We start from the raw sequence: 26220 nt of genomic DNA on the forward strand, positions 1-26220 counted from the left end.
GCAAAAGCTGTGGGGTTTTTTTTCCAGTCTTCATTACAGTTTTAATCACCTTGCCTCGTATGAAAGTCAGGTCATCTTTGTCGTGCTTCTACACATTGCCTTGTCAAGCTCTGAAAAAAACTGGTGCATTTTCCACTCTCCACTCTTCTTTACTTGGGTCACCTTAAGCCTAAGTTTTTGCAGAATTAATAGTTTGGCAATTTTATATTTGGTGCTTCGACACTTCAACTGAACAGTATCTGGCCTTGGTGAGTTCTTAGTATTAATTTGCAATCTTTAAACGTTCCTCTGATGCTTCGTTTTGAGAGAATGCCCTATATATCCCCAGTCTTAAGAGGGTCTGGTGTGGGGTTGGCTTTGACTGTCTCGGCGGTAATTTCAGAAAAGAACAGATCATTTAGGTTTTCTGCACTATCTTTCTTTCAATTGTTTTATATGTTTAGTGGTTTATTGCATTGAGGTAGCAAGCCACCCATAACTATCAGATTCTGCTGTGTCTGAGCTCAGAGACAGCAGTGGGAATTTTGTAACATTTTATTGCTGTCTTACAGATGGCTGTGTAGTTCACTGGCAAGCTGTTATTATGCTTCTGTGTATTAGCTAGTATACACCTATCAATTAGACCAGTATAGGACTTGTATTACCAGTTGTAAATTATGCTACTGACCTGTAGGCAAATGAAAATATGCACATAGATTAAAAGTCAGTAGTAACTGGAATTCTGAAGAAAAGTTGGGTTTGCATTTTTGTGTTTATATAGACAAAATTCTCCATTCTAAGTATGTGATAGACTAGTTCTTTAAAACAAAAAGTGTGCTTTTTTGTCTCAGTGTGGAGAGAAGAAGATACATCTCGTCTGTGTTTAAGTGGCTCCAATATGTTTTTTCGTGTAATAAATGGAATTTTCAGAAGGGGTTCATTTTTACCACAGGCAATTCCTTAACATCTGCTTGAAATCTGAATGTGCCCAGGTGGTGTTGGTAGCATGTGTTTTACTTTCATGAGTCCTGTTTGAATGAGGAAAGGGGTTCAAAACAGTATTCCTGTCCTGTGATAGTCTGGTGTTTCCAGCTGGTTTGTATGTGTGTTGGGAGGACTGGAGTCAAATTTTCTATAATGTTTTGCTCTTGCTTCTGATTTTTGGCTGGTGAAGACTTTCTCTTGGGTTTTGCAACTTTGCAACAAGTATTTTTGTATCTGTTATTAAAAATGTGGTGAATTTGGTAATGGTTCTAGCCTGCTGCACTTTTTTTCTCCTTTCATATCTGCTTGCGTATCTGTTGTTTCTTTGCAGTGACTGAATGTAAGCATCACTTACAGCTTTTTCTATTTTTGGTCATGGAGAATGGAAGTTTTGTGTTTATATTAGGCAGCACTTTGTTTCTAGAATGTCACTAAGTAACCAGAAAGGAATAACGTCCGCTTGATTATGAGCTAGAACTATCCTTTCGTGAGATTTTACAAATGTGACTGTGATTAGTGCTTTAAGTAATGGAGATCTTGAAAATAATTCTCTTTTCTTTACCCTTATATATGGTGTCGGGTCTTTCAGTTTTGCTTAACCTTTCTGTTTTTTTACAAGGGCATTGCTAAACTAATACTGAAAGCCTCATCTGAAGGTTTAACTTCAGATGACACATTCTGGTAGGAGATTGTGAGTGAATGCTTAACGTTGGTCCACGTAGCTTATAAAGTATACCCTGCACTTGTAAGATATACGCAAGGCCTTTTTCTTATTTTTTTATACATTTTATATATTTTTTTCTTAACATAAAACCTCAAAGATCCAGCTTTTTGTTGCAGTTTGCTTCACCTAGGTTGCAGTCCACAGTTGCAACTTGAAATTTTAGTGCTGCAGTCATTTTAACTTTCTGACCTCTTACTATTCTAGATATTGGAGTAGTTAGAGCCATGTAAGACATTTCTGTGTCTTGATTGGTCCCTTTCTCATGTTGCCACTTGTATTCTTACATTCTAGTGAAAATACTGCCACTAAGTTTGTCTTTCATGTAAAGAATTTGAGTCTTTCATGCTTTCATTTTCCTTATTAATGGGCTTTGTTTTTGTTTTATTAAGGGCCAAGTTCAGAAATAAATGAAATTATCTAATTTTCTTGGTACAGTACACTGCGTCACAAGAAATTCCAAGAACATAAAAAAGAAATAAATCTTAGGTTACATGAGTAAAGACAAAATTATTCCCTCAAAATTATGTGTGTGAAGGGATAGCATGCTACTAGTTGCAGTCATTTGAGAAGTCTACTCTTTCAGTTTTCTTGGACTCTGTCTCTTTTAAAAAAATCTGTCTTCTCGCAATAATCTGAAAATCCAAAGCAACCTACCCAAATTTAAATTTTGCAGTGTGTTTTAAAATGCTGGAAGAACAATAAGAAATTTTATCTGTTTTTCTTTCACAGAGACCCCAGAAAATAAAAGTATATTTCAGAAAGTGAAAATCAGAAGTAGCTGCTGACATTAAGAGAAGTGTACTAAGGATAATTTCTTGAGGACAACTTTTTAAGGTAAATGTGCTATGTTTTCTGAAAATAAGCTGCCTATTTTGCCTTGAGTAGACTAATATTTCAGACCATTTTTGAAATGATCAGGCTGGCTTTAGATTACCACTTTATTTGTTTATAGATGGTACTAGCTCTATGGAAGCATTAATTCAACTAGTTCATGTGCCATGTATTTTGCATGAAATGCATATATAGATAATTTTTTGTATATGTGGTTAGTGTAAACAAATGGTAAGTAAAGCATGTGTATTATATTCCATGGTCTTGTACATTCCAGGAATAGATCCTACAGTAACAGTAATATCAATCCTTTAACAGTCTAATTCATGTTTAAGGTGTGGGTGGAGGGCTAAGAATGATTTATTTGATTGTTTTGATGGAATACAACTACTACAAGCCTCACATTCAGAAAATGAAATGGACTGTCCAACAAATTGATCACCTGTTGTAAAATTGCTTTAAATCAGTACATGAGCCTTGAATTTGAGGATATGTCTCCTGAATCCAAGTCCTCATCCTTCCCTGATTCTGCAGTTCTAGAAAGAATCTGCAAAATATAAGCCATGCTAAGTGATTTAAAGCCCATGCAGATTTAGGAGCAAGGGAGCTGACAGCAGATCAAGAGTGAGTGTGGTGTGCTCTGTATACCATGACCATTCCATATTCTGGTGCCAGATGTGTGTTGTGCTTTCCTGTTCTGAATTTAACTGGGGGCCAGGTGTGCTTCTAATTTGTCGTTTATTAGTTGCCTGTCTTGCCATTGACGTTATGAAACCACAAGTTCCAACTGATAAATGTGGATCCATCATTATTCTAAGATTAGCAATCATGGTCTTGGATACATTTCATGGCAATATGTGACAGAAGGCACCAGTTGTTAAAAGGGTTAGGAGAGCATCCTGGGAAAGTATTACGATATACGTGCTCTGTTCTTCCCTGCTTATTTGATTTTGATCATTGTCAGAAACACAGGACCTTTGTCCTGACGTGGTATGGCTGCTCTCATGTCATGGACAGATTGCAGTCTTTAAATTAAATGCAGATTGGCTACAATGAACTCTTCAGAGTTGTGGCTGGAATCCAGGAAGACTACTAATGCTGGGATGTTAGCTTTATTTGCTGAGGGGACTGTCACTGAAGTTTCTCACTGTCACGATGACAAAATGTAAAATTGCTTCATTTGGAATCTTACTACACTGCTGGGGTGGAGACAGTTGAGACAAGTCATAAACTGTCTTCAGTAACTATACTTAAATTTAGAACTGTTGAAGGTCTCATTGCTCATTCACAGCATATTTCTAAATGTACATTGAGTGTTTACTTCCTGTCAGTGATTAGTTTGTTACTTTGAGAGTGACTCTAAAAAGAAGGTAAGTCTTACTTTCTTGGAGTTGGCTCAGACATATTTTAACTGTTAAAGCTTACCAAATACTGATAGCTAATTTGTATATCCAGTAATTTTTATAGTAGTGTGGGTGTATCTCTCCCTCCCTCCCTCCCTCCCCTTCTCTCACACATTTCAAAATAAAAAAAAAAAAAAACTAGCTGAAACTCATGTGTCCTATTTTGTGCCACTGAGATTTTATTACTTTTACAAAACATGCTAGAATTCAGTTTGAGACTTCATTGGCATGTCAAGTTATGCAAGCATTGTCCATGTGTGGAAAAAGAGATAAACCTCATGGGTATCTGCCAGAAGTAGGAAAAGTCTTTTCACAGTAAAATTAAGCGTTCTCTGCAGGTTTTTTTAATGTATGAATTAAGCATATCATGTTTGTTGTCATCAATTCTCCCTAGCTACTTTAAAATGTGATGCCATCTCTGTTTTTTTCCTTTAAGATAAAATATTCTCCCATGCTGCTTTGAAAAAAAGCCCACCCCCACCCCAATTATCTTCCACACTGTATTTTTACCTTTTCAGCCTTGGAGTAGAGAGTATGTTTATGTCTCAAACTCCCCATATTTCCTACTGGTTCCACAGTAAATCTTTTCTGGGTTCAGATTTTGTTGCGCTACTCAGTATTGTCCGTAGTCTGAGGTTTCAAAATCTGGGTGGGAATCTGTGTTTGTGTTGTTGTATGTTCAGTGTGAGCATTGCAATGTTGTAAAGTCCAAAATTGGCACTATTAGTATTTCTTCTGTAATCCATTAGCTGTGAACATGTGGAAGCACAAGGAAGGTCATGCCACAATAGCCCAGCTTGTTTGCTGCCCTTAACAGTATCTCCTGGTGCTGTGGTGGGAGGCAGAGTGCTGATCTGAATGGGTTGTTGTGCCCAGATGGTCGTTGTAGGTCCCTTCCAACTGAAATATTGTACTCTGTTGGTCAGTCCTGTATGGCAGCTGTCAAGTCACCTGTCTGTATTGGTGCCAGATGTTGTCTCTTTGAATACTGGCCTTTTTAAATGTGCTTGTGCTTTTTAAGAATATTTGAAATACAGATTTTATAGAAAATGCCTACTCGTCCTTGGTAGGTCTTACAGTTTTGATCTCAAGTAAGTGACTCTGTGATCTGTGCTGTTTTTGGTTGTTTAAAAGTGTTCAAAAGTATTAAATCAAAACCACTTTTTTAACATTTTTTTAAAAGCATTGGGTTTTAGCTTATTGACATTTAAGTGGCTCAGGTCCTGGGTACTTGTTCACCACTTCCTTGCCTCCATAATATTGGAGTGTTTGAGTTTTAATGAATGTCTTGATTGAACATTTTCTTAATTTACAATGAAAATATATGGAGGCAGGCTTACCCAGTTGGAAATCATCAGCTCTGAGACTTTATGCTTGTTGGTCTTACCAAGTCAGAATTCCATCACTTTTGAAAAATGACGTTGTGCTGTGCTGTTTCTGTCACGGTGAATGGAATAATTTAAAACAAAGACCAGAGTCCAGTATGTGTTACAATTTTTGTCTATGTACCCAGGCATCTAATAGTGTAATCAGAAAAAATCTAATTACTATTTAGTGAAGGGAAGCTTAGCAGACTGGAATGAAATGTTGCTGGATCTTCTATTCTATTGATTTTTGTGATCTTACAGCTCCACAGTGAGTCAGTGGAAGCAGCCTGAAATATCATATGCTGAGAATATTTCCTCCCTCCCTTGCCTGCCTGCCTCTCAGTAAAATACGGAGGTGAGAGTAAAAACAAGCAAGCCAGCACTTTACTCATAGCACAAGGCCAGACTTCATCCTGAGATTCAGTTCCCATCTCTTCTGAATCTGGAATGTAAGAAAATAAAAACACTAGCTTTCCTCATAGCTAACATGCTAGCATATTTAGGTAATATGCTAAGATGTGCTGCTAGGAGGAAAATGAGCTTGGTCACAAAAGTGGGTGTAGGTCTAAACGGTGTAAAAAAATCAGAAGTGCAGTTCCAGTCATGTTAATAAGTAGGTACTTGGAAGATTTTTTTCTTTTGCTCGTTTTACTAAAGTATTAGTGGTTTTGCAAGACTGTTCTTCAATTTTAACTGAAAAGATTATAATTAATATAACTAATAATGACATACTCTATCCTTTATAAGTACAGACAGTGTGAATTACTTAGTGTCGCTTTTTATGACTGAGCTCCTAGTCATCAGCAAGGAATCTGACCAAAATATACAGTTCCAAATTAAAGGGCATATGAAAGCTTGCAATAGATTTAAGGTTACTTATACAACCTTGACTCGTCTGTACTGTGTAGATGCACAGTAACCATGGCAGTATTCTTATTTTCTTTATAGGATCTTTTGTTTTTTCCTTTATAAGCATAGCTTGTGTTCTGAAAATAAACACGTAGTGAACGAGGCTTATTTCCATAAGTTACTGGAAGAGCTAATAGAGGCAGGGAACTTCAGGAAGAGAGGAATGATCCTGGGAGTCAGGCTACCCTAGAGATCGTTTAGATTCTGATTTGCAAAATATTCTGAAATTCTATGTGGTAACTGAAGCCAATAACATCTTTTTCTTTTCTGGGTACTTAACATGCTAAAAATGCTACGCACTCTGAAAAGACTGTCTTAAAGCCTTGTGCATACCAGTATTAGATGGTACAATCCTGACATTAGTTTATGTGTCTCAGTTCTCAGTGAAAATAAGATTATTACCCCTGCTTTGCCCCATGGGCTGTTAGGAATGTAAATCTATTAACATTTGTAAAACACACTGCTAATTTAAGTGCAACGTAAAGCCTATGAAGAAATCAGTACTTCTGCATTCAAAAGAGCTAAGACTTTGCTGGAGTGTAGGAACTAGTGAATAAGCAGTACACAGTCCGTGTCTGCACTGCGGTCCAGAGCTATATTTGCAGTTTATGTAAGTTTGTCTTAATTGGTGTGAAGCTGATTAGTATAGGAACAGGGTTTTGGTACATGTACAGAAAAGAGTTCAGCCTGCATTACAAAACCTATGCAACTCTGTGGAAATTACTCATATGTGGGTTCAGGTCTTCCAAGATGTGGCTGCATGTTTAGTGCTAGCTCAAACAGATGTCTTTGACCTGCAGTTGTGATAAAGGATTTTGTAAGGCAGCATTTTTTACCTGTTTATCAGATTATGTCCATTTGGTACAGTAAAACTGGACTGCCTTAGGGGAAGATCGTGCGAACTTGAGAGCTTTGTCCTAATGTATGACCCAAAGGAGCAATGAACGGTTTCATGGGGAGCCTGGGTTGGATATTTTCTGATTTTGGGGAGGCTGAATCTGCAGTGGCCTGCTAAAACAGTGTTTAGAAGCAAACTAGTTTCTCGTTACCCATTTCCCACAAATGCAGTGCCTGAAAGCTGTTATTTTTCTGGACTCTGTGGATAGTGAACACCGGGAACAAAATGCTGCAGTTCCCCAGGAGTGGAACAGTATAGGTGGCAGTTCTTGTTTGGAGATACAGTAAGTTATACTTATTTAATTAAATACGTGAATTGGCCTTTAATATCTGTTTTAGATGCTTTTATGTGTGTACTCATAACTCCACTTTAAGTTAGGGAGGTACGTTTTGCAGGTGGAAACTGCAGGAGGACAGTTCTGGGCCAGTCATAGATGAGTTTTCAAAACAGTGCTCTGGTCCTCCTTTCAGATTGTTTTGAGGATGTGTGTGTACGTGGTTAGTCTCAAGGTTAAGTCATTTCAAGGTTTAGACGTTAATATTTGCTCTTTATCACACTGGAGGTTTTTCTTTTGGTATGTGTCTCAGGAATCTTTTTCTGCTTTCAGATGTGGTGAGAAGCCTGCATTTTCCCCTGTGCTGTATATAGTGCCTTAAAAGATGGGGTTTGGAGGTGACCTGAAGTATTCTCATGATGCTTTATTAAAACTACAAGACTGGGAACTACGACTGCTGGAAACGGTGAAGAAATTTATGGTAATGCGAGTAAAAAGCGATAAGGAGTATGCCTCAACTTTACAGAATCTTTGTAATCAAGTAGATAAAGAGAGCACGTGTCAATTGGATTATATCAGCAATGTGTCCAAGGTAAGACTGAAGTATTTTGAATTTGGAATATTCTTGCAAGTAGCAGCACTGGATTTATTTTTGTTTTAGTTTGAGTTGGATTCCTGTTGATTCAGCTTCTTGAGAGTTATTGTTGCCGAAGAGTAAAATAGGCTCCCTTTAGTTCCTCAGTGGACAATGTAGAAGTTGAGCTCCAGTCTTGCTTTGAAAATAATAACTGAACTAGAATCAATCCTGAATTCTAAAATTCAGTATTTTAGGTTCCTGGGTTGAGCCTGCTGCTTTGTTTAGTGTTTTGAAAATAGTGTATGCTCTAGTAAGCTTTTCTTTTAAGACAGTTAAATAGGAACTATTGTTCATGTTATATAGAATTTGTGACAGAAATAGAAAAATGCCAGGAAACCAAGGCAAAGCCTAGCATTCCAGCTGTTATTCGCACTGCAGTGTGTGTTGTAAAAACAAAACATTAATTCAGGATGTTTCTCATAATTGTGAAGTTATTTTGTATCCAATTTAAAATAATTGTGTTGACTTTTTATAAAGGTGAGGCTGTCCTTCCCCCAGATTATTAATTTTCAGATTTAGAGTAAGTCCAGTGTGAGTACCGATGAAGCAGACTTCCCTATTTCACCTGTTTGTAAGCTTCATTCCTGACTTGAATCCCTTCCTGACTACAGAAAATTGTTCTGTTTTAATGGCTTATCAAATTCTTGGGCCTTCTGCTGTAGCAGTGATTACACGTTCCCTTCAGTTTGGCATGAATCCTGATCTCCCCTCTGCAGGAAAACACCCTTTTTAGGTCAAGCTAGATTTTAGACAAAGAAGTTTTTGTGTAGTGGGCTTATGGGGTGGCTGTTTGAATACTAGCTATGGCATAGCATTAGGAATGTGATGGCATCTTGTGCAGCTGTCAGTATTTAAACTGCACTAAAGTGGCAGCATGTATGACTTGAAAGCTGTGGGCTATAGCTATCAGGCTTCAGCTGCCCCACATTCTGGTGATTTTGGTAAATAAACATTAAGACATTGTCATTAGCCTAGGATTGGCAGAAGTCAGGTATTTTCTTCAAGCTTTCTACTGTTGGATCCCAGAGTTTTGCATAGAATTTTTGGTGATGTGACTAATAATTCTTGCTTCTGCTGCCTCACTAGAATTGCTCTTACATGCTAGCTAAACTGGTTTGCAGTTTTTTTAGGCAATGAAACAGCGCCTTAGGCCTAGAACAGTAAAGGAGCATTGGCATCAGAACCTTCATGTAGCTGGCTCAATCTAGAGCAGTTCATGTCAGTGATGGCCACTTCCTGTGAGCAAATACATTTTAAAAAGCTGAAGAACTGACTGGAACCATATTCTTTTTGGGCTGAAGATAGGCACGTGTGTCACAATTTGAAATCTTGTTTTGGACACAGGCAGTCAAATGGTTCTTTCAGGATTATTTTTGTTCTTCCCTTCCCCCCCCCCCCCTTTTAAGGAGGTGCCATTTTTCTGTCAAGCCATATCTGTGGCCTCTACATCTTAATATAACAGCAAAAATATTGAGATGCTACTGACAGATCTTTTGTGTAGGCTTATCTTGAAATATCACTGTCACGATTTTAAAGTTGAGTAGTGACACATTGTCTTATTGGTTTTAGCAGTTAAAATGTCTGAATTACTGATTAATTTACTCACCTCATTCTAATTTACTTTACTATTTTATAATGCTTTTTCCTCTCTGCCTGAAATTTTACCGAATCAAAGTATGACCCAAATATTACAGGACATAAAACTGGTATCCTACATCTCCTGAGACTTAAAATACCTGTATATTAAATTTTTGGTACTATGTGGCATCAAAACCAAATACCAAGCTGTATAATCTTTTATGTTTGGTTTTTAGGGTTTTTTTTGGTTTGTTTTTTTTTTTTTTAGTGTACAGGAAGAGTGAGCACCTTGAGAGAAATGGTATTTGGAGAAACCTGTCCTATATTTTTTTCATGCAGAGGCAGCAAACTTGCTGGAAGGTGTAGCGGCAGCACTGCTAATGCTGGAAAAGCAGTATTTTAAATTGTTTCTCAACAGCTCTTCTGTGTGTGTATATGTCTAAAAAATACTGTTAAGCCAAGCAATGTTATATTTTACTGCATTTGGTGGATTATGGTTATTTTCTGTGAAAGAGAATGCTTTGTCTTCTCTGTTATCCCCACCCAGATGCTTTTCGGTCCCATGCAAATCTCAATTTTTCAAGCCTGTCATCAAGTATAGCTTTTCACTTCAGCTTTCCCTATTTGAAAACAATGAAATATAATCATACAAAACACAGAAATCCTGCTTAACCGATGTTTACTCAGTGTGGAAAGAGGGATGTAAAGAATGAAAAAACGTGCAGCTGATTTTTTTAAATGGAAAGGGAAGTTTTCACTATGTTTCTAGCTTATTTAGGTTCATCTGGTGAATTGTAAGCTTAAATATGTCTTCAGAGTACTTGTCCTGTTGATAAATATTTTGCTGTGATTTTCCGGGTTGATTGAAGCAGTACTTGTCTCATCAGTAATAAATCAACCTTAAAAAAATGGTGAACTCTGACTACATTTTCACCTCTGAGAGCACTCTAATAAACTCTTCTATAAGCACAAGACCCACTATTCTCAGACAGTTTAGTGCTGGTTTTATCCTATGCAGCTTTGCAATATGGCTTCTGATGTCATTTGAAAAGTGTTCTGTAATGGAGAGGTGCAACAGTTTTCAGCCATAGCTGGGAAGCTTTAGGCCATGACCTTTTACAGCAGCACACTTTAAGCAGCCTGAGATAGTTCTATGCTAGTCTGCGGGATGTTCACAAGCTAAAGTCAGATGTGGTTTAATATATACATGAGTTAACTGTCTTTTGTTTCCCTCTGTATCTAGTTTGTGTTGCAGCATTGTCATGTAGAGATGGAAATATTATGTAAATATGTTTATACATAGATGTAGGGAAACCCCAAAGCTACCAAAAAAGAAGTATTTTTCTGTGTTTTAATAATCTAAGGTGGATTTCTGTCTTTAATAACAGTGTGATAAATGCTGGTAAAACTAACATACTAGCTGCCTTCAATACCTGATAATTCTAATTTTTAGATACAGGATAGCATTCAATGTCAGGGAGATATCTTTAAGGAATCCAATACTGTTCCCATCAACAAAGCATGACAGGGATCTTTAAGGTAACAAATGCTTTTACTTGAACAGAAATTTAATTTCATGTTTGTATCTGTGGTGCATTGGAATTATCTGTTCACCTTACAGTTCTTAACCAAAATTCAAAGCCACACACAGCACATTAAGCTGTCCTGAAAACTGACTGACAAAATGGCCAAGGAAATTATTAATGTAAGGGTACAGAAAGATTTTGGGTTACTATGACAGATGAGTAACTGCTTGTGTCTTAACCTGTTAGCAATTTATGCCTTGATACTGGTGGCCTGACTGATGCTGTCAGTTATGTGAAGCAGCTGACGAATGATAGCCTCTTAAAGTAAGAGTAACCATTCAAATGCATATTACTATGAGGTTTTTAGACAAGGACAGAGAAGTCAGCTTGAACAGAGTAACTGTGGCTGGGAAACAGAACAAATGCTTGTCAGTGGTGTTGGGGATGTATATCAGAAAAGGCTGTAAAGCTTTCATCCGTGTTCAGAAGTGCAGGACAGTGCTGAAGGATGAGCATACAATACTGTATTTTTGTCTCTGATGCTTTATGATTTTATGAATAAGTTTGAGGTAGATTTTGCTGTAGCGGGACGAATGTTATTTTGGAAGATCTCAAGTGCATTTGTGTAAGTTTAAAATTTGGGTTTTTGCTGATTTGTTTTAAACAGTGGTGCATGTTTTCCCACAGTTTGTGTTCATCATTTGGTTATTTGTAAGGCAGAGTAAGAATGGCCTTTCCTGTTCTGTGTTTTTTTTTTTATAGTCTTGGTTGCTCGTGGTACAGCAAACAGAACAGCTGAGCAAAATAATGAAGACACATGCAGAAGATCTTAATTCCGGGCCTTTGCATAGGCTTACAATGATGATCAAAGATAAGCAGCAAGTTAAGAAGAGTTTCGTAGGTGTTCATCAACAAATAGAAGCAGAGATGTACAAGGTATTTTATTCAACTGTGCTTTAGAAATTTATTACAGTTTAATATGTTTAAAAACAATATGTTGAGAGTGGATTTTTTTTAGTTCCTCTGGTTTTGTTTGTTCTATGGTAAAAGTAGTGACTTGTGATATGTAGAATGCCTAGTTCAAATGTTAGTTACTTCCTCCACATTTTTTCTCCCTGGCTAGCTGACAAGGCAGAGATGGAAAACTCTCATATATAAATTTCTATGGACAGATAGCACTAGAAATGCTCTTATTCCAGTAGAGGATGAATGTGTATGACGCTTCTCTACTCCATCTCTTTTCCTGTTCTCATTCCACTCATCATCCCTGGGACCACAGCACTGAAAACTTTTGTTAATGAATGCTCTTGACCAGGGGTCCTCAAACTACGGCCAGCGGGCCGGATACAGCCCGCCAGGGTCCTCAATCCGGCCCCCGGTATTTACAGACCCCCCCGCCCCCCCCCACTGGCGGTTGGGAGGGGGAAACCAAGCAGCCGCAGATGGCTGCCTGCCACTGCATCCGCGCCGGCCCCTGGTTAAACAGTGTGAGGACCCCTGCTCTTGACAGTTCACGCTCTTGGATGGGGACAGGATTCTAGTCCCTGTTCTAAAATATAAATCAAGTGTAAACCAAACATTAAGGCTGCAGATGGAGCTCTTCAGGGCTTTTTCTATTAATGTCAGTTGTCCTGCTTATTTTGAAAGTAAAGCTTAACTAGTCAGTAAAGCTGACAGAAATCACAGTTTCATTTAGGTGCTCTGGGGAGGTTTAAGGGTGAATGTCAAAAATCAGATTGATAGTTTGAAAGGTCTGCTGAGAGGAGGAAAAGCACTGTTTCTTCTTTCCTCCAGCAGAGAATTTGAGATTTGGAGTAGTGTAATTAAAATGTAACACCTGAGTACTACAGTGCAAATGTCATGGACAGATGAGTAAAAGATTCTTGGGCTGGTTGTGAGAAGAACTTTAAACTAGAACTAAACATATATTAAGTTAAATGTTGGCTGTAATAGGAATGCTTCTGTAATTTTCTAGGGTCTTGGTATCTTTCCCAGGTATTGACTGTGGGGAGTACATACTTTTTGATGCATGGTCAGTAGGCTGTCATAACATTTCCAGGCCAGATAATCACTTAGAACCACTTACAGATTGGTGCATCTGAAAATGGTCAGGGTGGAGGAAAAGGAAAAACTGGTAGCGTATGTAAGGAATAATAGAGATTAAATATAGAGAGAATTGGAGAAATGGATAAAGAAAGAAAGAAACACAAGAAAGAGGCTGGATGAAATGAGACTGCTGGAAGTTCAGGTATACTTTTAAAAGAGATTGTGTAAAACATTTTTTTTCTGGTAATAAGTTAACTCTAATAAAATCTGTAATTAATCTGTCTTCTAAAATAAGGCTTTTCAAAAAAATACAGTGCATATTGAGCAGTCCCCAAAGGTTCGGTTACAAATCATATTGATTTTAATTAACTGTAGGCGGCATGGCCATGCAAATATTATGCATCCTGATGGATAAGCTTGCATTGTTGGTTGTTGTTGTTCCCCCCTTCCTGATTTTCCTAAGAAGCATTTGAATAGCGTTCTGGTTAGATATGATATGTTCTTTCATTGTTAGCTGACATTGTTTGTTCAGAGGTTTTATGTAACTGGAGCACTTAGAGAATGGTTCCCAGAAATTCAAAATACTTGTCATGTTCCGTGGTATTATTTCGGTTTTGTTACACACAGAAGCAAAATACCTATTATTTCCCAAGACATTGTCCAGACCTTATGGAGGTTAGTGTCTGTGCCGTTCATACCTTTATGATATGCCGGTAAAAAAAAGTGTTTTAGATGAAATGCGTATGTATCATCCGTTCTTATTCTAAACACCCCTATGGTGAGGAGTCTTTTTGGTAAAATTCTTAAGAACGGTGAAATACCATATCTTTTACACAAATGTACTGGAACTCATATTTATTCCAATTGCTATTAAGATATTGGGTATTTTTTCTGTCATGGGATTTGAGGAAAAAAAAGTAGAGTACTATGCCAGTTACATGGGCAAAACTTTCTGACAGAAAAAAATGGGTTTGAGGGAATCCTTGAACATCTTAGCTCCTTAGGTGTTATTTGGGGACAGGGGTGCTCTTGGTTTTGTTTTTGTCTGTTGGAAGAACAGTGTCTATGAATCAGTAAAATGTATTTTGCAGTTCCCGCAAAGGTTTCTTAATATTAATTGCCTATCTTTTATTTTCCATTTTCTGTAAGAGAAGCAGTTCCTTGTTACTTATATCTTAATTATGTTCACTACTTTCTAATTTCATCTTTTTCTCAACTTCTTGCTATGTCTTTATAAGTTTGTCATATTTTTTCCTTCCTCACCTCTCTTGGTCTATAATAGCAAGAATTGTGAGTATAATTTAAAGCATGAAGAAATATGAGGTAAGAGTATGGGATTGATGTGGAGAAAAGTTCCTGCCTTTAAATTAAATCTCTGCACAGTTGGACCAGAAATAGAAACTGTAGATAGCACCTTGTTGGCTCTTCGAGGAATCCCATTAAGTTTCCAGATGTTTTTCTTGTGGGTCAAAGTAGTGGTGTCTGGGCCTTGCCTCACGAAAAAAGGGAGAATTTTGAACTGCAGCCTTCTTCATGACAGTGCAAGAGGAACAGTTTTTCTCTAGAACAGACTTCCTTTTCTGCACATTCATTGAGGGCAGCACTTCCACTAAATTAAGTTTATTTATTATCTGCAACCATTTCCTTTATGAGTGTTATTTTTCTTTTTGTTGGAGTTTTTTGCTTTTCTTTAATATATATACCACCCTTTTGGTATTGTAGTGACTGGTTTGTTCTTGGGTTTTGCTTGCAAATTCATGACTTGTACTTATTTCTGAACAGCGTGCTAATTCTATCACACAGTGAATGAAAGTTGGGTATAGAAGAGACAACTTTATTTAAACTTTTTGACCAAAAAAGTGAAGTTGCTTCCACTGTAAAAAGATTTTTCAGTGCTGTGTTCCACTGTAGCTTGGGGTTTTTTTGTTTGTTTGTTGGCCTGGTGGTTGTTTTTTTTACTTTGTTGTCTTTGCCTTTTCAGGGATTTAAATCTTAAAACAGCTGGATTGGTTCATGCACAGTTGCTGTTTCTAAGCCATTTTGTATGAACTGTAATATCCAAAAATTCTTCTGTCTTGCCTTTTATTTTTTTAAAAGATGCTAAAGAGTTTCCTTCCTATGCATAGAACATTCTCATCTAGTATGATTCATTAAGCATATTTTTGGTGTGGTTTTTTTCCCCCCCTTGTCATTGGAGTGGAATACTGTTTATAATTAGCTGGATTTCCTAAACATTGTTCATTACACTGATGTGGATGAAGATTGCCGTTTCAGGCCTCTTTATTTCATTCCGTGCATTTATTGATTTTGATTGTGTTACACTGTGTAATATCTTGTTAATAATACCCTATTTAGATCCACCATCCCTATTAAGCCAATGGAAAGTGGTAACATCCTTATTTTGGAAAATAAAACCTGTTAATTCTTTTTCACTAATGCTATGAGGTTTTTTATATGTTGAGGATAAATATTTTCAATACTTTCTATATTTCTGTTTTCTTAAAGGTCACAAAGACAGAACTAGAGAAACTAAAATCTAGCTATAGACAACTAATAAAAGAAGTAAATTCTGCCAAAGAAAAATATAAAGAAGCTGTGGCTAAAGGTATGACTGACTTGTGTTAATTTCATCTGTTTATTAGTGCCTTTTTCAAACCTGCTAAAACTCTTACAGTGAAACAGGATGATGTTTTTACTTTGAGCAACTTGATTGCAATATAAAAGCTCATTTAGTATCTTAAGTGACAGGCTCATTGTCATCATGTGTGGTGGTGCCATGAATTTGGTTGTACTCTTTCTAAAAATCATAAAATAAAGGATAGTCTTTATTTTAATGTAAATGGTAATCATTTTAAGTTCTTGTATTTGAAATGTAAGATTGTTCAAATGAACTGTTAGTAGTAGTAAGTGGGTTGCAACTCTGTCTCATCTACATTGTAGCTGCAGCTTACTTGCATCCTGTGACCTATTATGGTTGATGCAGTGGCATCAGCATCAGTTCCTGACAGTTAGTATAACAGATCTGACCTTTGTCAACCTTAAGCAAAACAGGTAAAGAATTCATTTGCAAACTGAGATATTTTAAAGATTTTTGTGGAATGGTGTGTCCAAACTGCATGGATTTTGATTCATGTTGAATTGTGCTAATGATTAGATAAAGGTTAGCTTTTGTTCTATGATGTATTGAAATACCATTAATAATTGTTCTTCTGTGCCTTTCTGAGATTTTTTTCTTTCTTTAGTGAAAATTAATTGGATTGCATTTTATAAATATAATTCCAAAATCTATCTTTAAAGTTTTTGTGTGACTGCCTTGTCCTGATTTCATCTGGGATAGAGTTAATTTTCTTCTTAGTAGCTGGTACAGTTCTGTGGTTTGGGTTTAGTATGAAAGTAATGCTATTAACACACATGTTTAGTAGTTGCTAGGTAGTGCTTATGCCAAGTCAAAGACTTTTCAGTTTCCTGTCCTCTGCCAGTGAGGAGGTGCACAGGAAGCTGGGAGGGAGCAGAGCCAGGACAGCTGGCCCAAACTAGTCAAAGAGATATTCCGAAACATAAGGCATCATGCTCAGTATATAAACCAGGGGAGGCTGGCCGAGGGGCCAGCAGTCACTGCTGAGGAACTGGCTGGGCATCGGTCAGTGGGTGGTGAGCACTTGTACTGGGCATCACTCGAGTTTGTTTTCCCATGGGTTTTATTCCTCTCTCCCTCTCTTTTTTGTTGTTGTTATTATGATGATGATTATTTTGATTTTATTTCAATTATAAAACTTTATTTCAACCACTAGGGTTTTACCTTTCTGTGATTCTCCTTCCCATCCCACTGCAGGGGGGAGTGAGCGAGTGAGCAGCTACCTGGTACTTAATTGCTGGCTGGGGTTTGTCACGATGGAGGGAAGACACAGTCACTCAATATGAGTGATCAGCAGACTTCGTTTATTGTCCCTTACAGTCACCTTTTATGCCTTGTTATAATTAGCTCATACATATTACAAAAGTTAAGCTCATTATTGGTTAGTTGCCTAAATATCAAGCCCGCCCCTAGTTTCTCTTCTGTAGTTATCTGTTCCCACCTGCAACGTTCTTTTCCCACCGAAATCTTCCTGTTACTGTGTAACAAGAACAGCCAAAGACAGTGTATTTTTGCTTTACTTCAGATAAGCTGAGAGCGATGTGCATTTTTGTCCAGCCAGCTGGACTATGTCTATGTGACCCTTTTCAGCTAGCCAGTTATCCACAGGGGTTAAACCACAACGCTGCCTAAAATGGCAGTTACTGTCCTACTGTAATTCACAGTGCAATATAGTAGCTATCAGTGCTGAGAGAAAAATTGTTTCTCTCCAAATTTGTCTAAAATTTGGAGCCCAAGCTGATATGTGAATACAGCCACAAAACAGCATATTATGCTTAGCATTGTTTAGCTTCAGCTTTTTGCATCTTTTACTGATGTTCGTACTCACTTAAAAATGTGAATATATACTCAGTTGGTCATTTTGTCCAGTTCCCTAGCAGTTTTTCTATATATAACTTTAATTTGGTTACTTGGTTTATTCCCAAGTAACTACTTAATGTGGGAACATACAGTGTAGAGCACAGAAAATATAATAGGGTGCTGTGATCTTAGCAAGTTCTTTTTATCCCGTCTTCCTGTTACAGCTGTGGTCGTTCTCCATTCCTGAAGCACCAAATTTCCCTGTTGAAATCAAAGAGTGTTTTGGCTGTCAGCAGCTGTGATTTGATGTGGTTCTGATTAACTGCATTAATATTTCTTCAGAAAACACAAGCTGTTTTTAGGACACTTCTTTCTGCTGTGATTTTCCTTGACCTTCTCTTACAGACTTCCGTTTGGTATTTGTCTTACTACAATTTGTACTTAATTGCACTTTCCCTAACATCTTAGTGTGTACCTATTTTAATGAACGCTGACCTCTAGAAAAATGTTGCAGGTTTTTCTCCCGAAAATTGCAAAATTGCTTCTCCCTTGTCACACCCTGGGCCATGTTCTTGTTTACAGGTATTTGTGTAGTTGGTGAACTACTACAGTTGTATATCAGCTGTAGGTCAGCTGAGCTATTTGAAGTTTTTAAAGCCATGGTGTTTTCATAGGGTTCCTGAGCTCTCAAACTGTCAGACTAGTTTGTGAAGTGAACAAGTTAGGCAGGTCTTAAAATTGTAATGTTTCATTATTTCGGCATTATTTCAGTAACTTAAAATCTTTGGACACCAGCTCCTGCAATAAACGTTTTAAAAGATCCAGTCCTGGTCCACTTCTGTAGGATGCTGTTCTCAACAAAGTTACTCTGGCAAACCAAGTCTCCGTGATAGTGCCTGGTCCTGTGTTTCTGGAGCTGGAGACAGCTGCTCTTTAGGAAATATTGCTTTGCCTTTGCCCATGGGCTTGTGCATGCTGAATTACCTGTAAATTTTGCAGTACTCATACAAGTTCGTCAGCATGGAAAGAATGGAAATCACACAAAGGAGTGGCTTACAAATTTCTCTGTTTTGCCAGTGTAGTGATTTTGAAATTTAGTGACTTTTTTGTTTTCTTTTTTTTTGGGATAGCAAAGCCATCTTCTGTTGAGTTAGTAAGTTTAGTAGAGCTGCTAGTGAGAGACATACAAGTGGTTCTCTAGTTTAGGAAGAGAATTATTGCCCTGTTTTCTGGTTGAGTTATTAAAAGTAGTATTAAATTCTAGGCTAAACACACAGTAGAGGATATTAATTGAAAAGGGTAAAGTCTGGCAAAGTTACAAACAGTAGAAAATGATCAGCTGCAGTAGTAGTTGAGTTGGTTTTACGTTTTCGTGCAGTCACAAAGTATTCTCAGATACACTTGAATTACTGTGTTGTATATTCTACCAGCTAACAAAATGGTCACTTTGAATTAACATGTTGATGCCCTAATGCAGGTCACAGCTGTTTTCACTTTTTGCTGAAAACACTAAGAGGACCTGTGGAAAGAGTTACAAGAATAAGGGGTTAAACGCTGAATAATGATACTGGTTAGCTACAGATTTTGTTTGTGTTAGGCAATGGGTAGGCAGTTAGTGGGAATTTTGTAGTTCCGTGGTGAGGAAAGGGGAACTGTTTTCTGAAGGATGCAGGCCTTCATTATGGAAGGCTTTGTGCTCTCCAGATTTGGAGAAAGATGAAAGTGTCTGAAATGCTGGCTCAGGAACTGTTCTGGGGGACCCTCTGCTAGCACTGCTTCTGCTTGGGCATCAGGGAAGCAGTGGGGCAGATGTGTTGCAGAGCGTGTGCCACTGAGCCTTGGCTGCCACTTGGTCCTTGGGCTGGATTGCACTGCCTGTTGTGGCTGCCAGTGTCTGTATGCTGTCTCAATAACAAGTGGCTGAGGTATCTTGTTTGTTCTAAGCTTTATCCCATTTAGTTATGTGTTACCGCTCCTGTCTGGACCAGTGATTTCCATGGGAATCACAAATGCAGCCTAGTTAGTTGTTCCTGGGCATGGAGACCCCAGGTGTCAGGCAGTCTGGTTGGTGTTACTCAGCTGGTTGATAAGTTTTTTGCCTCTTTTCCAGACCTTAATTCTTCATGTTTTTTTAATGTATGGTGAGAGAAAGTAAGCTGAGAAGGGGGTAAAGTCAGCAAGCTGAACTAGTTCAATACCTCTCTAATGAGGCATACTTAAGCAACTGGGACTATGAACATTGATTCCAATAGTGTTCTGGATTAGGAAGCTTTGTACAAGAGTCCCCCCAAACCAGTATGTACTGGGAATGCACAGCATGCTCCTTTGCAAAATTGGGGCATTAGAGCATGTTGGGGTCATTGGAGCAAAATGTAAGATAAAAACTTACTGGATTGTTTTTCCATAATGAAATGGACAGCTCTCTGAAATCTTTTGGGTGTGTGATACTGAGAAAAAAATGGTGTAAACTTCTTAGAACAGCAGTCCAATATAACACACAGATTGTGTACAACTCTGGGCTTACAGTGCTGAGTAGCAAGGTAAATAGACTGTGGCATGTTGATGTTGCTGCTTAGGAAAACACATTAAAAAAACAGTTATGTCAAATGATAGAGACATTGTTTGGCTCAAGAAGAAGTCACAAAGCTTTTTAAGTTTCATAAATAATGAGTAAAGTGGATACTGTAGAAAAAAAGGGAAAATGGTAGAGTGGAAACTGTAGAACAGTTGGAGACACCAAGCGTAATATCTTATTACAATTTTATTCTCATTTGATTGGATCAGTAACAGCTTCCACTTAAGTTTGCTATTTCCACAATTATTTTTGTTTCTGCAGTTTGGCATCTTTAAATGTACTTCAGAATATTTGTTTTGAATGTTTTCATCTTTCATTTTCTTATTAAACACTACTTACTGCTATATAAAAATTAAGTCAAGAAATGACTACATGAAATCATAAACAATAATTTTCTCTTTGCCTTATATTAAAAAAAATATTCTAAAGCATTCATTCTTAACAATTTAGTCTATTTTTGTAGCTGATCTTGGTGTTAGATGTTTAAGTGTGAAATAGTTGCTCTTATAACAGTTAATATTGCAAGATGGGATAGAGCCAGTGTTTGGGAGGTTCATACTGGATTTTAATACAATGTAATCTTTAGCAAAAATTACGGTTTTCATGTAAATACATCTGTTACAGGTGTTTATTGTGTTCTTGTTACTAGTTAATTACTGATTGAATGTAGAAACTATGTTGCAACATTTTTATGTGACAGAATGGATCTGCAGTAAATGCTACAGGAAAACTATATTGATTCTAAGTATTTAATGTCATAATCTCATTTTCTGCTGCTACAGCAGCAGCAAAGAATATTGTACCACGGTTCCCTAGGTTGCTTTGTATTCCCTGACAACACTGTGATTTAGAGATTAGAAATATTACGAGTACACCTAGAATATTATACAGCATTGCATCTGCTGGAGGAACATTTTCCTATCCCTGCGACTCTTGCGATTTAGTACTTCAGAACTGGTGTCTTCTGTGGTATATACTGAAGTTGCATGACAGGATAAGCTGTATCTATGATAAATAGGGAAGCTGTTGAAAAAGCTTTTGCTAAATGAAATTATTCTTCTACTATTCTTCGTAATAGCTGTGTGGCCAGAAAATACTTTTATTAGATGGCTGGTGCGTTCATTCTGAGATGCCTGTAAAATTGTGATTATACTACTACATTTCCTGGAAGCATGTGTCACCTTCAGTTGTTGCTGAGATTAGGGAGACTCCTAGTAGGGTATTTGTTGAGTTTATTTTTGACTGTAACTCTCACATTCTTAAGGCAAAACAAGTAACACTGGCCGAACTGATTTGTCCTATTCACAAACATCAGCAGGCTGGATGGGATTCAGATTGATAACCTGCTGTAAGCATTTCAACTCATAGACACTACCAATGCTGTTTGCAAGGGCTAGGAGTTGTTTTTTCTGTTTACAATAAAGCTTCTAGAGCAGAAAATGTGGGGAGTGCAGAGTCAAGAGATCTTGGAGACTTCTTCTGGATGTGGGACCAGCTTAGGTATATTGTTTCCACTCAACATGGTCATGCAACCCCAAGGTGTGCTCTCCTCAGTCCTCACACACCAGCACTTATAGGTCTGAAAGAATTTACTAGGGGTGCTTATTAGCTCAAGCATGTGACAAAAGTTCAAAAGATAGCACTTTAATTTTTACTATTTTTATACTATGTTATTTGTTCATCTTAACGTTAAGCAGATACTTTATTGAAGTAATTCTTAACTCAAGTTTAGGTCTGGTATTCTGCAAATTTGAACTCTGTAAGTATATACATATAGTTTTTTCTCATGAGACAACTATTTGTTATTTGCAGTCATTAATTTGTTAAATAAGGTTTGGCAAAAAACTTCTTACACCTTTCTCAGGAATGAGTGGAGAAGAGAGTGGGTGATTTTATTTGTTGAAGAAATGCAAGACATAAAGGGAAAAAAGACCTTGGAGATTAAAAGCCAAGATCCTACCTTCTCTCTTATCTTTGTGGTTTTGGTCTTGTGAAACCCAAGTCATTTAAGACCACTGCATTTGCATCTCTTTATTTGGAGAGTGATGATAAGGCTGGTCACTTGCTAATTTCCAAGTTTGCTTCCTGAGACAGAGCTACCAGTTAAAGCTGTCCTAGTTTAGTTGCAGCAGTTTGCATAAACTACATTGTAGATTGGTATAAATTATTTTTAAAGTCTTCTGATTTCTGGGCACAAGTGTAAACTGGGAGAGGGGTGCCTGGAGAGCATCCCTGCAGGGAGGGCGCTGGCGGTGCTGGTGGGCAGCAGGCTCAGCGTGGGTCAGCAGTGAGCCCTGGCAGCCAGGAGGGCAGCCCGCACCCTGGGGTGCCCCCAGCACAGCACGGCCAGCCGGGCAGGAGAGGGGATTGTCCCGCTGTGTCCGGCGCTGCTGCGGCCTCACCTGGAGCACTGTGTGCAGGGCTGGGCCCCACCATGTAAGAAGGGCGTGAGGGTCCTTGAATGTGCCCAGAGAGGGGAAACGTCGCTGGGGGGAGGGCTGGAAGGCATGTCCTGTGAGGAGCGGCTGAGGGCTTTGGGGTGGTCTGGTTTGGAGACCAGGAGGCTGAGGGGCCACCCCGTTGCTCTCTGCAGCTGCCTGGGGAGGGGAAGGGGAGAAGGAGGTGCTGAGCTCTTCCCCCCCGGGACCCAGTGACAGGTCACCTGGGAAGGGCTCAAAGCTGTGCCAGGGGAGGTTCACACTGGACATGAGGAAAAGAGGGTGGTCAAGCACTGGAAGAGGCTTCCTGGAGAGGTGGTGGATGCCCCCATGCCTGTCAGTGTTTGAGAGGCGTTTGGACAATGCCCTGAGTAACATGATTTAACTTCTTAGTCAGCCCTGAATTGTTCAAGCAGTTGGACTGGGTGGTTGTTGTACGCCCCTTCCAAATGAAATAGTCTGTTCTATTCTGGTCTCGGGGAAATGAAGCCATGCTCAGCACAGGAAACATTACACTTCAGAAGTCATGTCACTGGATGAAAGTTGTGTCAGTAGTGGTTTATATAAGAACTTTCATATGAGGAAATAACTTTAATAATCACCTATGCTATTTAGACATACCTAACATTATATGTAATACTTACTGAGTTTAAGCAGATAACTTGGGTCAGGAAGCTCCCAAAATTAATTAAATTCGTAATAGAGAATAATCAATTATAAAGCAAGTTCTTTGAGCTTTGTTTTTCCTATTCAATGATGAAGGCTTGGGAAATAGAACAAACAATGAGGAAATGCTCAGTAGAAAAAATGGAGAATTTAGAGGGTTGCCTGCAAAAGCAGGAGGCAATAAATTTTTGTCCGGAATTCACTGTAAATTGTTTAACATTCTTCAGTATTGTGAATCAGTTACCCTGAATATATGTAGATACATTGGCTTGATACATCACTGCAAGGGTAGTCTTTTTTTTCTGTCATATGTAGGTTTTAAAATTATTTGCTTTAATTTAAGACGTGCTTAGTCCTTACCAAAATTCACTTAAGAGAAAGATCATGCTGTTGTCCCACTAGTATTCAAACCACTTATCAATCTGTGTAAATAGATTTAAGTCAAACTTTATGATTCTCCAATGTAATAGTATTTTATTGCTTTAAAAAAATTGTTAGAGGAAGACCTATTTGAAAGACTTAGTCATCTTATTCCAGAGTATAATGAATATGTTCAGTACAATAATGGAAACAAATAATATAAAGGAATACTCTTTTCCAGGCACAATGGAATAGTGCTCTGTGAAAATTTGTGTCTCCAGAGTTGAAATAAATAAGGAAGTGACTTTATGGGAGGTTTGTTACTGATAAACAAATGTGGAGACAGCAAGATACTCAGAAATTACCTCAGTTACTGAAAATGCTGAAAAATACATAGATGAAAAGATGAATGCAGTTCTGGGAAATTGTTTGAAAAACTGCTATCATGAACATTGTGAAATGTCTGATAGATCACTATGTGCATTGACAGCTTTATACTGTAGTGCTGTTATTTACAAAAATAAAAGATTCTAAAGCAAACCAAGGGTGAAATGTTTTTTCTGTCTGAAACATTACTATACACTGATGATTTGCATGTTTTCTCAGAGGAGGATTGTTACTTCACTCAAAAAAAAAAAAGGCAAAAGCCATGATGCTTTCCCTCCCTTCCCCCCCCCCCCCCTTTTTTTAAATTTTTTTTTCATTTTAAACTTTTCTGAAATCAAATGCTATGGTACTCTAGTGAGGTTACAATACAGAGAGTTCCAACAACTCTGAAATGAAGCTTCTTGGCTTTTCCTGGGACCTTCGCTATCCTGTCTTTAATCCTAATGTATAAACTGTTAGTTGGCTCCTCCTCCGTCTCCAGGCAGAGCTCCATGTGCTCCAGCTGCTGTCTCACATAAAGGGCAACTCCTTCTCCTTGTCTGCCTGGCTTGTCTTTCCCCAAGAGCCTGTATCTCTTCATTGCAGTCATGGGAATCATCCCACCACACCTCTGTGATCCTGACAAGATTGTAGCCCTGCAACAGCACACAGATCTCTTAGCTCATCATGTTTATTCTGTGCTGCATGCAGTAGTATACAAGAACTTAAGCATGGCACCCCAGCATGTTGAGTTTCTGGAGAAAATCTGGGGAGATTTTTCCACAGTGATGCCTTGGAGTGATGCCAAGGAGGAACCTCCTTGCCTGTGTGCAGGTGCTGGAGGTGACCCCATCCAAGCCTCATTTATTTTACTTTGTGACACCTTCCTATCACATCACACCATGCCTTTTGATCAGCAGTCTCACCCATTGCTACCTCAGGACTGTGGGTCATTCTTTCCCTCCTCTGTTGTTCCTAGCTTAAAGCCCTCTCAATGAGGTAAGGCATGCTCTTGCCAAAAACAGTTTTACCCAGCTTACTAAGGTGCTTCCTATCTCCCAAGCAGGTGGTGGTCTGCAAATGGGGTCATATGGTGGCAGAACCCAAAACCTTGTTGCCAGCACCAGCTCTGCAGCTACTTACAATGTGATAGGATTAAGGAGGACACCACTTGGGCCCCAATGACCTTGACAACTGCCCCAAGAGCTCTGTAGTTACTTTTGATACTGTCCAGGTTTCCTCTGGCAGTATCATTGGTGCCCACATTTATTGTAGCATCTCCTCCCCTGGTTTTCTCTGTGTTTACCCATACCCAGAAATTTAGGTGGATTTGCTTTTTGTTGTTCCTGAACTACAGAGGCAGTTATTGAACTCTTGACATGTTCTTGTCCTCTCAGGTTTTTCTGGGATTGTTAGTCACAGTTGTATTTATGTATGAAGATTTTCTTCCCCGCTCCCCCCCCCCCCCCCCCCCCCCCCCCCCCCCCCCGTTACTCATGTGTATCTCTTCCATTTGCCCTTCAAATTTTCATTTTGTCCTGTAATTCTGCTGCTTTCCTGTTTCCACTAAGGTTCCTCACTGTGTTTCTGTTGGGGATATAACCCTCCATTGTCATGTCAGGTGTGTCTTTGCATGCTTTTGAAACTAAATTAAATTAGTTGTCAAAACCTGGACTTGCATATTAAATTTATATTCTCCTTTGTCAGATGGACACCATCTTCATTAGTGTTTCTTCATGGGACAGCATTCACTGTGCACTGAATCCAATGTCATGGTAAATGCCAGGACCTATAAAACCAGAAAGTTAAACAGTTCATCTGTTGTGAATTAAACCTTTACAATGATCTCCATTGTCTCTTTTATGAACACTTTGTCATCACTTCAGAATGGCCGAAGGTCATACCTATTGGTATTGCTAAAGTTCCAAAGAGTGAGAGTCAAGAAGCAGTCTGTCTTGAAATACTGTAACTGTGGACTCTGGAAAGACTTTTTCTGAGATTTATGAAAACTAGACAAGAAATTATTTGTAATTGGAGATATTCCAAAGCGTGCCTAACTCTGACAGGTTTATGTTGTTTTCACAAACTATTTAGTATTTCTATTATGTCTCCTTAAAGAGCAATTATGATATTTGTAGCAAAGACTTAAAGATGCAAAAAATTGGGAGAGCATCTCAAGTATGAATACAGGCTTAGATGTTGACAAGTTGTTAGCTTCTATATC

The 26220-nt window shown here is 38.3% G+C and overlaps 1 protein-coding gene across 6 annotated transcripts in view; it reads left to right on the plus strand.

The window, feature by feature from the left end:
- FER (FER tyrosine kinase) overlaps positions 1 to 26220 on the plus strand; it is a 192825-nt gene that overhangs the window by 11708 nt on the left and 154897 nt on the right. For all 6 annotated transcript variants that reach the window (XR_008730193.1, XM_055698687.1, XM_055698689.1 and 3 more), the window contains 4 exons: positions 2417 to 2521; positions 7703 to 7961; positions 11873 to 12046; positions 15662 to 15761. Coding sequence is in view for 5 of the 6 variants with exons in the window: in XM_055698687.1 (XP_055554662.1) it covers positions 7755 to 7961; positions 11873 to 12046; positions 15662 to 15761 (481 nt within the window). In the remaining variant the exon portion in view is untranslated. The remainder of the gene's footprint in view (positions 1 to 2416; positions 2522 to 7702; positions 7962 to 11872; positions 12047 to 15661; positions 15762 to 26220) is intronic.

The sequence above is a fragment of the Falco cherrug genome, chromosome Z (genome assembly GCF_023634085.1).
Source record: "Falco cherrug isolate bFalChe1 chromosome Z, bFalChe1.pri, whole genome shotgun sequence".
NCBI lineage: Eukaryota > Metazoa > Chordata > Aves > Falconiformes > Falconidae > Falco > Falco cherrug.